At 35.6% G+C, this 14,885-nt stretch overlaps 1 protein-coding gene across 1 annotated transcript in view; it reads right to left on the reverse strand.

Annotated features, from left to right (window-relative positions):
* Window positions 1–1,614: 1,614 nt before the first annotated feature.
* Window positions 1,615–14,885, reverse strand: part of LOC149286475 (short transient receptor potential channel 4-like) — a 75,455-nt gene continuing 62,184 nt past the window's right edge. Inside the window, exons 4-10 of the mRNA XM_089493906.1 lie at window positions 13,990–14,129; window positions 11,897–12,210; window positions 11,223–11,418; window positions 10,729–10,923; window positions 9,832–9,873; window positions 8,783–8,872; window positions 1,615–2,304 (exon numbers count right to left, since the gene is read on the reverse strand). Of these exons, the coding sequence (XP_089350032.1) occupies window positions 1,615–2,304; window positions 8,783–8,872; window positions 9,832–9,873; window positions 10,729–10,923; window positions 11,223–11,418; window positions 11,897–12,210; window positions 13,990–14,129 (1,667 nt within the window). The remainder of the gene's footprint in view (window positions 2,305–8,782; window positions 8,873–9,831; window positions 9,874–10,728; window positions 10,924–11,222; window positions 11,419–11,896; window positions 12,211–13,989; window positions 14,130–14,885) is intronic.

The following is a 14,885-nucleotide window of genomic DNA, read 5'->3' on the forward strand; positions in this document are numbered from 1 at the left end:
CTGTAAAAGCTTCTTAAAATGATTCTGGGATGTTTTTTCAGTAAATCTGGGGAGGAAATAAAAATGATCATGTAGAGTAATATATTTGTGTGCAGTCAATGCCTGATTTTGATATTTGCGTTTGTACTAGTTTGGGTTACTGTAGCTAAAACACTGTAGCTAAAACTCTGTGGCGTCTGTCTGCTTCATATCAATAAGGATTCGACTAGTTAACCCTCCTATCCAAAAACTCAGCAAACTGGAATTTAATTCAGGGAATTTGTCAATCCATCAAGTTGCCTGCGAAATATTCTTTCGTTTTATTACATCAAGTTTATTCTTAGAATCTAGCCTTACTGAATAATGCTTTTGATTTCAAAAAAATTGACCATGATGCATGTAATGTACCTTAGGATTTTAAACCGTGTCATTGTGTTTAATGATGTTAAAATAAAACCAAGATTTAAAGTTAAAACAAGAAAACAGTTTGTTTACTTTGGTTCACACTGAGATTTTGTTTAATGCAAATGTCAAAGATTTAAAGACAGTTTATTGGTAAATAACTCCCAAAGTTATCTATATTAGGATGATAGTCCCTCTTTGGCACCTAAATCCCTGTAGTACTCTTTCTTTCCCTGATGGTAATTTTTTTGAAGGAGCTCAGAATGTTTCCTGGGTATGAGTATATCACAGTGTTCTTCAACCCCAAACGTCACAATATATATATTGACAGGACACAAATAAGTATACAAAGTCTTGGTAAAACACTGCCCCAAGCCATGCCTCAAATGTTGGGATGTAGGTTAGTATGCTTATGGTAATGCATATAAAATGTAGTAATACTTCCAGTGAAAATATTGTTTAATTATAACTAGAAATTGATCTGCCAGTGGTATGTATGATATGTACAGACCTTTGTCAGTCCAGAAACAGTCACACAAACTGTGGTGGTCAAAATACTGCAAACATATCTAGGCGTAGTATTCCTAGTCTGGAATAGTGGGATATAATAGAACTTTTCTAAATGTGAGCTTCTACATAGATTTAAAAAGTAAAAGACCACTGGTAAAATAGCACTATATATTAAATAATTTTGACACCCATTTCTGGCCCTGTTTCCACAATGTACTGTCAAAGCCAGTTTGTGAAAGAAAAAAAGGATTTTCTTGACTTCCCTGAGCAGTGGATCGCATTCAGAATACTGATGTGCATATTAATTCTAACAGTTGTTCTCTTTTTAAATGAATATTGCATGCAACAAAGTGATATGCTTTCATTATCCTAAATTAGAAATATAGTACATATATGTCAATTTTGTAATATGCTTACTTTGCATAGAATTATATTTGATAAATTTGTAAATGCGGTATTTGTGTATATGTTTCTATTTATTTACAATGGTCTGTGTTATTGCAAAAAATAGATGGATATCCTATTCATTACTATATACAGTAAGGGGAGTATGTGCTAAACATAATATTCTTATGTTATATTGCCATTCTTCTACAGAAACAGTTTTATTGTAGACAAAGTGTTACTCAGGTTTTTCAAATGTATATCAGAACATTCCAAAAAAAACGCTATGTAAAATATATATTTTATATATACAAATAATGTTACTGCTTATTTTGATTATCACAGTCTTGTTATAGAATCTTCTTGTGCAAGAGAGTCACTGTCTGCATTTTCAGTTGTATCTTGCTCCACGTTGTGATTAGTAGCATTTGTGTTCATTTCATTTTCAGCTACCAAGCTGTGGCAACTGCTTGAAGGCTGTAAAGGTAGACATACTGAGGTATCCTTCAATTCATTAGTTATTGTTGATTCAAGTGTATTTACATCTAATGCACAATTTGTTTCTGGAGCTTTGACTTCTAGATGAAGGGTCTTCTCACTCGGATCAGAGATCTGCTGGTTTGGAACTTCTTCAGAGACCGAGTATATTTTGTTGGAGCTCTGTTGCAAATATGAGGTTTTGGAATGTCTATTGAACAAAGCAAAACTTTTAATGTCTTTGCTGAAGTGTATTTTTCTCTGTTTCTCCTTAGTAGGTTCAGTTGTCAACAAGGCAGACCCATTGCTTACATTATTATGTCTTTCCGTCGCTATCTCTGCGGTTTTGGGATGAATCAGAGTAGTTATGTCAAAAAGGCTAAATGATTTTTTTTGTGGTCTGGTTCTCTTCTCTTTAGTTACACCTGATTCTTCCGTGTCTGATACATCTGCCACACCATTATTAATTTTTAAAGCTTGGAGATTAACCTTGTTTCCTTTTAATAATCCCAAAACCTCAAAGCGGAAGCTAGAAATGTCTTGCTTCAGTTCCTAAAATATATTAAAAAAACACACTGTTATTACTTGGTTTACATTGCTATAAAATGCTTTGCTAGTTGTGTACCCAACCCAGGATATAAAAGTATCTAACTATATAAACCAATTATGAACATTGCACAAGAATCACTGTCTAATTCATTTTGTAAAATTGGCCTGTATATAGATCAGCAGCTACCTTATAAACATATATATATTTTTCACATCCAACATTAAATCAAATATTTATATTTAACTGTATAAATATTCCTACATAAATGCACATAGAGCTAAGATTGCCACAAGGACACTAATTATTTTGACACATGTGTCTCTAAGGATGAATTAAAGTTTTGTTGAGAGCGAAACACAATAGATAGGGTACATTTTGTTATCCAAATTATCATTTCTCATTTTTACATTGAATAACTATAATTTTGACATTTTCAATAGAACACTACAAAATTGATTTTGAAATGTGACAGTTTGAAATTTTAAACAATAATATTATAAACCACTATACTATAAAAAATAAAACCTTTTTTGGGGGAATGATATGGATCACCATAAATGAGCAAACATATTAAGTTATATAGGTTAACTGATACACGGCAGAAAAAATGGATAGATATAGATGGATAAAAGATAGAATGAAATATGGTATAGAACCAATTAAAAACAAAACTTTATATTGCTAAATGTAAGATGCCTTTATAGGGCAACATTCAGAAATCTTCGGGCCAAATAAATGCTTAACGCCTGGGCCCCCATGCCCTCCCATCAGCCTGCCCCATGTCCATCCCACTCTCCCAACCATTTCTCCACGCATCACTCCACCTTTAGATAACAGGGACAACCACAACACCATATGCATACACACACTAAAACCACACACTTATATACATGCACATACTATCCAACAACATACACGTTCACACACCTACTAACATACACTGTACTGCATTTTAACCCAACGGAGACTCTCAAGCAAGTTAAAGCCTTCTCTGGACACCATTAATGAGGCACCTGCATGGCAGGAGGGGTTGCTCAACCCATAAGGTTTAGTCCGAACCTGCAAATATGCACTTTAGAGTTTGGGTTAAAATGCACAGTAGTCCCATTGAATCAGCTCATTTTAAGCAATATAGCCATGAACAATTATATAGGACTCACCAAACTTGGGACAGGCTAAGCAATATATGGGCATTTAGTGTGACGGAATTCCCAATACTTATGCCATAGATAGGGTATTTACTAAATTCTTGCCTTGTTTTATGTACTTATTGGTCATTATTACTGGTGCAGCAACTCAGGAATCCGTATGCATATTCTTTTTATGATTTTCAGCTTGTGTGCTCATCCACTTGTATTTTTTGTGCTGTGAATATTTGCAGGTTCTGACCAAACCTTTGGGTTGAGCCCCCCCGTCCTGCCAAATGAGTGCCTCATTAATGGTGTCCAGAGAAGGCTTTACATTGCTTGAGAGTCTCAAATGGGTTAAAATGCAGTGCAGTCTCATTGATTCAGCTCCTTGGTAAGAAATATAGCCTTGGAAAGTTAGATAGGACTCTCCAAACTTTGGGTACTTTAATGTGGTTGCTGGCTAATGAATATCTGGCCATATAGTGTGAAATAATCCCCAATACTTCTGCCTTAGATAGGTGTTCCTGAATGGTATTTGCTGGCTATGTGCTGAATTCTTGCTTTGTTTTTAATACTTACACAGACTAACATCTTTACTTTCACACACGCAAAATACTAACATATTGGTAAGCTCAAGAGGGGAACGCCAGTCCGAGGGGAGCTGGTTGTAAGGGCCAGCTGGGGCCTCGCTTCCCTGTGGCCAAGCAGGGCAGCTGGGCCTGGTACAACAATACCGGATGTACCCCCCTGTGCCTTTACAATACGTATCTGCTCTGCATTGATTCTAGTTGTTAGGATAATTATAGTGATTTTAAGCTTATCTCTGCATTCATAGTAAAGTCATGCAGTAGTCTGAATAAATAATAAGCCTCATGAATGTTGGAAGATTATATACTAGATGTGATACTTTAAATATTAAATATTTGCATGAATTTAACTGTTATTGTCCCACCTAAATTATATTTCCAAAATAGTAAAATTTCTTCTGTGAAACATGTTTTATAAAACAATGGTATAAATATATGATAAGCAAAGAGTCTTTAAATGTGAAATGCAACCTGATTGTTATTGGTTGGTTAGATGTGAATTACTAAATTACAAGACATCTGGCAGAATAATGACATTCTTGATTGAAAGAAAACTATATTATATAGTTTTCATGTTTGGTGAAGCATTATATAATAAAGGAAAAAAACTCTAAAATTATTAACATGCATCAAGGAATGGAGTGTTAATTATGAGTGACTTTTTGGCTGCTTTTTATAGGACTCAAGTTCTGTAACGTGTTAGAAACTGAACTTGTGAAATCTGTGCTCAGATTAGTGCAATATTTAACTATCATGTGTCAAGTCACCATATGACAACAACTATTTTAAACTAGAAGGTGGAAAAACATGCACTGTGCTATAATAAAAATAGCTAAAATATTGTTACATAGTTATGTATAGTTACTGTGTATATTTCTATATTTTACACTAGTGAAGTTGTTTTGGGTTGAAATAGTGATGAATGTTCTATAATATTCTTCAGCTTCAAATAGATTAAACATATACAGACAGAAAGATAGACAGCCTATATAGAAGGGTAGATTGTGGCTGTGTACAACACACTACATTGCTATGTAAGGCATCCAAGGAGGTGGGACAGGTTTAATTAGGCATCATCATATTGTGCAAGATGGCAAATCTAGACTGATATAAAGGCTTGAAAGTAAAATAACTTCAAATACCATGTAACATGTTAAATGTAGTGAAATGCAAATGACAGAAAAGTTGAATACATTTTGCATCGTCTACCCCATGTTTTCAAGGTCTGAAAACAATGTTTTGATAATGATTCATCACTGCTAACAACCCCAATCTTGAAATTATAGGTGCATTTGTCCAAAAAGTAGCATTATTTATACATTCCATCATAAATGTTAATTTGGTGCTTAATTATGTTAGGATTCCACAGATTGCTCAAAAAGACGAACAAAAATAAACTCAGCATTCTATATTAACCTAGCCATACATTAATCAGACACTCATGCAAACAAACCCCATCAGTGTCTTTCCCTTCCACGCAGTTAAGATATTGAGATGTTCTTCTGCATGCATCAGACCTTTTTGAACATTAGAAATCAAGGAGCAAGAAACCCTTTGTTTTGGAAATTCACTCCTCAATTTGTCAGAATTCTAAATTTGCGCTGAATCCAGTATACTGATCACACATTGCATGTCTTTTAGCTGTCTATAGGTTGAAGTTAGCACCCATGTTGTTCCTTATTAGCTAAAAAGCACAAAGTGTTAATTATAAAAATAACAATATATCTTCTTTTTTTTATAGAAGATGCAACTTCCAATCCAGATGATGACATGCAGAACATTCTTAAAAAACCTACCATGACAAAAATGAACTGGAACATAATTGAAGTGGAATTCTTCATGCTTGAAGTTCTTTGAGACATTGCAAGTTGAATCACAACAAGAACCACAGAGTACAAATGGAATGGAATGCAGTAAATTCTGTAAATGGTAATGTTAGTGTGATAAAAGCATAAGACATTTATTTAGCATGCCCTTGTATTTACCTTTAGTCTGTTTCTTTTGTTCAATGTGTTTTATATGAACAAAATATATATTCAAATGTGTTTTATTTGTAGTATATTATATAATAGCCCTATTAGAGTGGGAATTGCAAGTCATGCTGGACAGGGATTAAAGTAAGATCCCTCTTTTCCATGTTCTGGCTCTCCCCTGTTTGCTCTCACCCTTCTTCTCTCTCTCTCTCTCCATCCCTCCATCCTTTTTCTCCCTCCATTCTCCTTATTAACTTTATTTAAACATATGTGACTACATTTTAGGTTGGAGCAGAGGGGCACTAGAGTGGGCATATCAGAAGAGAGATGGCAGTAAAGGGCTTAGAGCAGGGGTGGGCAATTAATTTTCCCATGGGGCCACATGAGAAATTGGAATGGTTTTAGAGGGCCAGACCTCTACAAACTACAAACTCCGAAGCCTTGTCCATTTTGTTAACTTATGTGCTGTTTAATAAAGTTATTCAAGCCTACGTCATTGGTAGAGGTGCTTGAATAAGTAAGGCCTGAATAACTATTAGCACAGCACAGAAGTGAACAAAATGAACAAGGCTTCGGAGTGCATACCGTATTTTTCGCTCTATAAGACGCACCTGCTGATAAGACGCACCTAGATTTTAGAGGAGAAAAAAAAAGAAAAAATATTTTGAGCTAAAAAATGGGCTAAAATATTTATTACAATAACTGAATAAGCTATGAACACAGTAAGACACACGCAGTAAGACACACACAGACACAGTAAGACACAAACAGACACAGTGAGACACACACAGACACAGTAAGACACACACAGACACAGTAAGACACACACAGACACAGTGAGACACACACAGACACAGTAAGACACACACAGACACAGTAAGACACACACAGACACAGTGAGACACACACAGACACAGTAAGATACACACAGACACAGTGAGACACACACAGACACAGTAAGACACACACAGACACAGTGAGACACACACAGACACAGTGAGACACACACAGACACAGTAAGACACACACAGACACAGTAAGACACACACAGACACAGTGAGACACACACAGACACAGTAAGACACACACAGACACAGTGAGACACACACAGACACAGTGAGACACACACAGACACAGTGAGATACACACAGACACAGTAAGACACACACAGACACAGTAAGACACACACAGACACAGTAAGACACAGTGAGACACACACAGACACAGTAAGATACACACACACACAGTAAGACACACAAACACAGTAAGACACACACACACAGTAAGACCTCCCTCCCTAACCCCCCTTCTCAGTATCTCCCCTCTAACTCCCTAACCCCCCCTTCTCAGTATCTCCCCTCTAACTCCCTAACCCCCCCTTCTCAGGATCTCCCCCCCCGCCCCGGTCACTTACCTTAAACTCCTGTGTTGGAAGCGTGAGGCGTTTGTCTCGGGTGCCGGCGCTTCACTGCTGATCGCCGGCGTCTGACGTCATATGCCGGCGCCCAGCGTAAAGCGCCGGCACCCGAGACAAACGCTTCCAACACAGGAGTTTAAGGTAAGTGACCGGGGCGGGGGGGGACACCGGACTCATTGGTGAGTCACCAGGACACTCTTTGCGGGCCGGTCCGAGCTATTCAGCGGGCCGGATGTGGCCCGCGGGCCGTGCTTTGCCCAGGTCTGGCTTAGAGGATAAGATCTGAACTGGAGGTAATGAGTCAGAGCGAAGGGGACAGGAAGGCTCAGAGGGAAGCCTAAGGGGGCAGGTCATAACAGAGTGTTGTTGGAGTAAGAGGGTCAGCAAGTGCTGTCTGAATTCCCAAAAGGAGAAAAGTCCTCTTTTGTACTCCTTTGACCCTCTGCTGCCTACTGCTTCCCCTTCCTCTCCCTTCCCCCTCCAACTCCCCTCTAATCTTCCCAGTCTGCTCTGTCACTCCCCCCTCACACCCATCTTCTCCCCTCTGCTCTGAGCGGAAGTACAGCGACGTTGATTTAATTAACTTTATTTTATCTACTTCATTTTTACTTATTGTTTGCGTCTATTTTATAAGATTTTCAGAGTGTGGTAGTGAGAAGTATGACACAAATAAAATGTAACAAGAGTAAATTGACTGTTGGACGACTGCCAAGAGACTCTGGTGCAGGTTCCACAGGATGAAGTTATGGAGAAGGAGGAGGAGGTGAGGAAAATAATTAAAAGAATGCTTTCAAATAATTAATGAGGAGAGGTAAAGGTGAGATTAACAAAAAATAATGTAAATAAGGATATTATAGGTAAATTGAGAAGGGAAGGGAGAGAGAAGGAGGGAGGAAGATAGAGGGAAAGGGAGAAAGAGAGATAGAAAGAGGGATGGGTGGGGAGGGAGGGAGGGAGAGAGAAAAAAAGAGGGGGAGAGAAGGAGAAGAGTGAATAGGTAAGAGAGAGAAGGGGGGAGGAAAAAAGAAAAGGAGAAAATGGAGGAAAACCGAACGAGAGAGAAAGAGAGCAGGAAAACAGGGAAAAGTCAGAGGAGAGATATTTGGGTAGAGGCAAGGGACAGAAATGGGAATGGGTGAAGGATGGCTACCCCTTTTAAATGATGGGCACATATGCTAATATATATATATATATATATATATTGTAAAGAGCTCATACAGAACATTCAAGGGGAAATATATATTGTAAAGAGCTCATACAGAACATTCAAGGGGAAATTTTGAAAACAGTAACAATAATGATTAGTTTGAAGAAATAACAAAGAAATACATGCAACCAATAATGCATTCACAAATGTGTAGAATACAACATACTTTAAAATTCTCTTCCGTTAACCCTTCTTCTGTCTTAGCATCCCTTATCATTGCAGCAACGTATCTCTTAATAAGGTTCCGCATCACCTCCTACCAAAGTAAAATATAAAGAAATCGTATTTTAAATACTTTTATTTGGGGAACTTAATTGCAATAATGTAGGATATGTGAAAAGTGCCAAATCTGCTACTTGTAAAATGGTTGAACTGGTAGCTCTAAATATGTATTAATCATACATTTATTATACTAATATTTACTAGACTTGTGCAAATGTCTTCAGACGATGAATTTCGTTTGAAGAATGTGTGCACACATTACCATTATTTTTGTTTTCTCCCTTAAGGATGTTTTATATGTTTATGTATATATGACATAATAATACATCTGATGGGTTGTAAAAAGCTTGCAAACCGCACAATATTGGTGTATATTTCAAATAATTTTGGTTATATGTTTATACAACTAAGGAAAAAAGATAAGATGGTATATACAATGTGCCGAGTTAAAATAGGAAATACATACAGGTAGATATGAACAATATTAATCACTTTAATTTGCGTTAATCTACATTCATATATACATATATTGTGTTTCTGTTTTGCCACGTTTAATAGTTTTCAATGCATTCCTCTCAAAGACAGATTTCTTACTAGGCAGACTAGGCATATACTTAGAGCACCATGGGATCAACAAGGTAAGTCAATGCTCGATTACCTCTCTTAATGTACGTCAACGCCAATCATCCAAAGCCTTTCTTAACTTTGTAAAACTGGTCAATGTGGCCAAGGGTCCTTGTAATGTAAATCTACACTTGATTGCCTCTTACTTTATTTAAAATATATATACTCTCCCTCTTTTATGTTAGGCCACTACACTTCTTAAATTGTATCGTCTTACAATTGCTCTTGGTTGCTTCCCCCAAAACATCAAATGGACAAGAAGGGGCAGTGCTACTGTGGGAAAATTCCAAAGGAAAAAGTGCCTCCTTTTGCTTCTATGTGGCCCATGGTATGGTGCAAAAATATCTGGTTTCATGCATAACTAATTACCTGATATTGATTATGCCTTCGAAAATTATCAGCTGCTCTTCTCTGCAGTACAATTATAAGGAAAATAAGGGAAAAAAATCATTACAGCCAAAAATTATTATCTACAAACACAATAGAATCATACACATTAGTTTATTTAAAAACAAATAATAAATATAATGAATATTCTACAGAAATAAAAACATTCCAAAACTAATGGTAATGAAAATAATAATGAAAATAATGAAATGCATCACATATTCCTAAAATATAGTAATTAAAGTCATTTTGGTGTTTAGATATAAAGAACCATGTAGCGATCTAGCAATTAGCAAGAAAAACACCTGGTTCTCACTTGATGTAAAACCATGTTAAATCCAGGATCTATTTTTAATACTTCTTTGAAACAAAGCTGCTGCTTTACATTAAATTAATTATGAACTCAAATGCCTGGATGCCTGTGGGCCACTGCTGTCATCTCTGTGGTTCCTTCATAGGAACCTTCCTATTGAAAGTCCTGGATACAGAGTCAAGTTGCAAGGGAGTTGTTCCTCAATTTCAGGCTAAATTATAAAGATCTTAAGGTGGTGTTTCATATAGATAAATCAAAGACGAAATATCTTGGAAAACTCAACTTGGATAAACCCAAGCAGCCCTATTTTTAGCCTCTGTTGGAAATAGAAATGTGACATTTTTTTTTTTTTAGAAAAGTCATTATTTCTGCCAAGTCTTTGCTGACTAGATTGGCCATAGGTTTTTTCTCTGCCATCAAATGCTACTTTTCTATGTTTGAAATTTAAATTATAGCTTCAATTATTAGTAAATATGTTTGAAATTTTGAATAATTATTATATTCACTAATGCATTAAAAATAACCTTTCCACTAAAACATTTACATTTGTTCTAGATTATACTTACCCCAATTGTTCCAAAACTTTCAGGCTTTCGTCTCATGTTCTTCTTGCATATTTGTTTTCTCAACCATTTAAATAAATACCACAAAGACTTTGGACTTGGAATTATATTGAACGGAGTGGGAAGTGTACCTCCTTCTTCAAAGTAACTCATCCACAACTTTGTTCTTGCAAACTTCCATTCAATATCAGCATGATCCTAATCACAACATTCAATAAAAATGCTAAAACAATATTGTAATGCATGGAATAAAAGGTTTAAAGGGAGAGTGACTGCCAAGTAATAGTAAACATTTTAAAAGGAATAGTCAAACATTTTATGTTCTAGGAAAAATTACATATTTCAAATAATTTCCAAATTATTTCTCATGTATTTTATATATTTGAGTGACAAATGTGGTTATTTGCTTTTCTATGTCTATTATTGGTACTTGGACACGCCACAATAATTCCAAATATAAAAAGTGTTGCTATTATGCAATAGAGGAGTATACTTACAGCAATCAGTTGGTAGGAGTTGTTCATCATAGCGATTAACATGTTTAAGAGAACAACTAAAGAAATCACATTATAGGTTCCAAACATGGTGGCACCAACAAATTCTGTAAATTTGTGCTTTGGTTTTACATTTGTCACGTATAGATTGATTAGTCCAAAAATAGACCAGAATAAGGACTGCAAAGTTTCAAATAAACTGAAAAGAAAAGAAAATATTTGCATGAAAAAAAGATAAAAAATACAGCTATAACTTTTAAAAGCAATATACCATCTTAATACGTTAATCAATAAATTAATTAATGTTTCAGTCACAATTTAGTATGGGATAAAACAATGGATAAAAACATTCTGTTCCATTAAATAATTAAAAAAATAACATAGTACTAAAATCATAAATTTTACTGCATTTTAATAACCCAAAACAATCTTAGTGATTATCTGCATCAGTGCCTTAAGGAAAATCTCGAACACGTTGAACTTCATGGGCTTACATCTTAATCAACATTACTACTAATATTGTGCAGACTGGTGGAGGCTCCGGGCGCACCATCTCCCCCGATTAGAGGAACGAGTGAGAAGGTGTGCAGTGACCTGGAGGTCAGAATAATGATGCCAGATTGGCAGAGAAAAATGAGCATTTCTGCACATAATTTACATTTGTTAAAGTGACTTACGTGGAGAAGGCATTATTTTGCTTTTCACATCTGATTCCTTTACAATCTAGTGGTTCATTTGTTTCATAATAGAAGTATAACTGATTCAAGCCATTTGCAAATGCCAACAGCACAAGGCAGTATATAAAAAGAAACTTCAAAATGTCCAGAAGCATTCTGCCTAAAGATATTTGTAAGGGTCCAAGGTGAGAATTGGCGGTAAACAATGAAATTAAACGCAAAGAACTAAATATGTTGGCAATGGCAAAGACTGCTTCTGCTACCAAGGTTGGATGCCATGTTTCCCAATCACTTCGATCCCTCTCTCCACGGAACTACAGAAAGAAAAAAATATATTAACACGCAAAATAGAAACAATGTCATACCGTGTTAAATGTTTCTAAAGCATCACGTTTCAAGCCATGGTACTATGAAAATTTTATGTTGGTAAAAAAAAGTGGTAATATGCCTTTTCTTACTGGGTCAGATATCAGGGAGAATTAGCAGCTCTGTTGTGTGGGGTAGAGTCTAATTTGACAAAAAACATAATTACCAGAAGCACAAAAGTCAGGTTGCGTTAACCTAGTGGGGATATAACATGAATATAGATGAGGAGTATCAATTTACAAGGTAATCTATATTCAAATGAACCGCTGGAATACCATTATACTGGCTTTGCCAAGTGGAAGCTATTAGTAAATAAAGTGAAAACCTAAGTGCCCCTTGTCTGTTATGGTGTGATAAGACTACCTTGTGTATTGTGTAATGCAAATATGCATAAAAACAAACCACAGATAAAAAAAATAAACACCATGGCAACAAATAGGCACACATTAATGGCACACATTTCTATTGGAGCCAAGCTATACAAATTAACTGTCTCATTGCCAAGGGGTGTGTGAACGTTTGTAACTCGTTAACATACAAATAACTACATAATAGTAATCAAAGCACACAACAAATAATAGCAAATTCATTGCAATGGCAACTGATTTGGGGCTGTGAAATTAAAAAGGCACCCCCTACTAATATGTTGCTTTGTTGTGCATTTAGCATTAAAGGAACTGGATACAAAATAACGGTTTGGGGGTGTAGTTTAAGAGTTAACAGCCCTGTTATTTTGAGTGCCTTAAATAAAGTGGTTTATTGTAACACATTTTTAGTGGCATAACATTTTATTGAAAGCTCATTGATAGCTCATCTTGAAAATTAAATAAAGTTGGCTATATAAAAGGTTACTTCACTCTGCAATACCCTTTTGAATTTGTCTTATTAGTTTGTATATTTAGAGCTATATTATATTATTATTATATTATATATTATATTATATTTAGAGCTATTATAATATGCATTTCTCAATCTAGAATATAATATGTGGACAACTGGGAAAGGTGTTACTATTTGGTAACTATATTATATTTTGTAATATTCTCATCATAATATATTTAATTATTAATAGTAGTCTGAGATTGTACTCAGAAGCTGACCATGCGTAACATACAGTCATATGGTCTTATTGGGCTCCCCTACCCAGAGAAAGGACTTCACACAAAAAATCTGGGTAAAACCTGAAGCGATCCCAGTTTTGTATTTTTCATTTGTGTCATAACAATTCATGTGAATAATGTGTTGCAGTAGTGCCACGAAAACAATATATGGTTATGCAAACAGTGAAACAAGATATGGTAAAACATTGTCTCATATTTCTTGTATAACAGAACTTGGTGAGCTTAGTATATTTTGGCTGTTGTAATGCTCATTTAGTTAATACTCACACTCTTTGTCCCCAAACTGAATGCTACCCAATATAAGGATCCATGGATTTCACCACAGACTATAGGATCTATTAAATTTTCAGACAAGAAACATTGAAAAGTATCTCTCCTAAGGGTAATTTTTGATCACAGCAGTTATATTATAGAAGCAACATAATAGCTTGGATCCACATATCTTCAAAATGTTTTTTGGAGTGCAACAGCAGCTTTAATTATTACTATTTGAAGTATTATAATGCAGGATATTATAGTAAAAATTAATTAAACCTATTATTCTACTGAATACAAATATGCAACAATATTTATGAATAATTTAAATAACTACAACTTTTACTATACCTTTACATATGCAACAATTTTTAATGATATTGTTGCCAGATATAATGAATTCATTACAAAATCCATTAAGTTCCACCAGTCATGGATATAATCTTGGAATCCTCCATCCCACATCTGTTTAATTTCTCCCCATATAAAACCTGTTTAGTAAACAAAAAGAGTTTTTTTAAGAGAAAGTTATATAACTTGGTTAAACTTAATGCTTTTATTAACGCTTATGAAAACATTGCCAAATACTTAACATTATAGTGGATCAGTAAAATAATCGTTAATGTATAGTTACAGAGAGAGAGAGAGAGAGAGAGAGAGAGCCTTTTCTATTGGATTTACATTCCATTTTACGGTCAAGGTTCCCAGAGTATGGTCCTCCCTTTATCAAGTCAAACACAATACTAATCACTAGACTTGAGCATTCGTCTTCGGGCGAACATGAAAACGAGCACGAAGAGGCCGTTTTTTTGTTCGTTCCGAAGACACGCCGAAGAGAATACAGTGCCGGCAAAACGTAGGAGAAGACGAAGACTCACAACCACGAAGAATCGTCTTCGTTTTTGCCGCGCAGCCGCCAAAATTTCAAACAGGAGTGAGCTGATCTCGTCTGTCCAATCAGCTCACTCTTGTGACGTCAAGCTAAGGGTCTCGTCCAATGCCTGTGCTGCTGTTTTTTGAATTCTGAAGGCGCCTTTATAAGACCAGAGCTTGCCTGAGAGATCCATTCATTTTTCGCTGTGACTGCTTTGGCAACACTGCTGTGCTGCATCCGAGCGTTACAGAGAGATTGTTCTGTTCTGTGTGAGACTGGTAAGCCTTAGCCTGCCATTTCTCACAGTGTACTTCATCCTCACTTCAGTGCTACTTAATATAATTAATAATAATAATTTGATTAATTTAAAATT

This window comes from Sceloporus occidentalis, unplaced genomic scaffold, assembly GCF_023333645.1.
Source record: "Sceloporus occidentalis isolate IW3139 unplaced genomic scaffold, rSceOcc1.0.p SCAF_68, whole genome shotgun sequence".
Taxonomy (NCBI): Eukaryota; Metazoa; Chordata; class Lepidosauria; order Squamata; family Phrynosomatidae; genus Sceloporus; species Sceloporus occidentalis.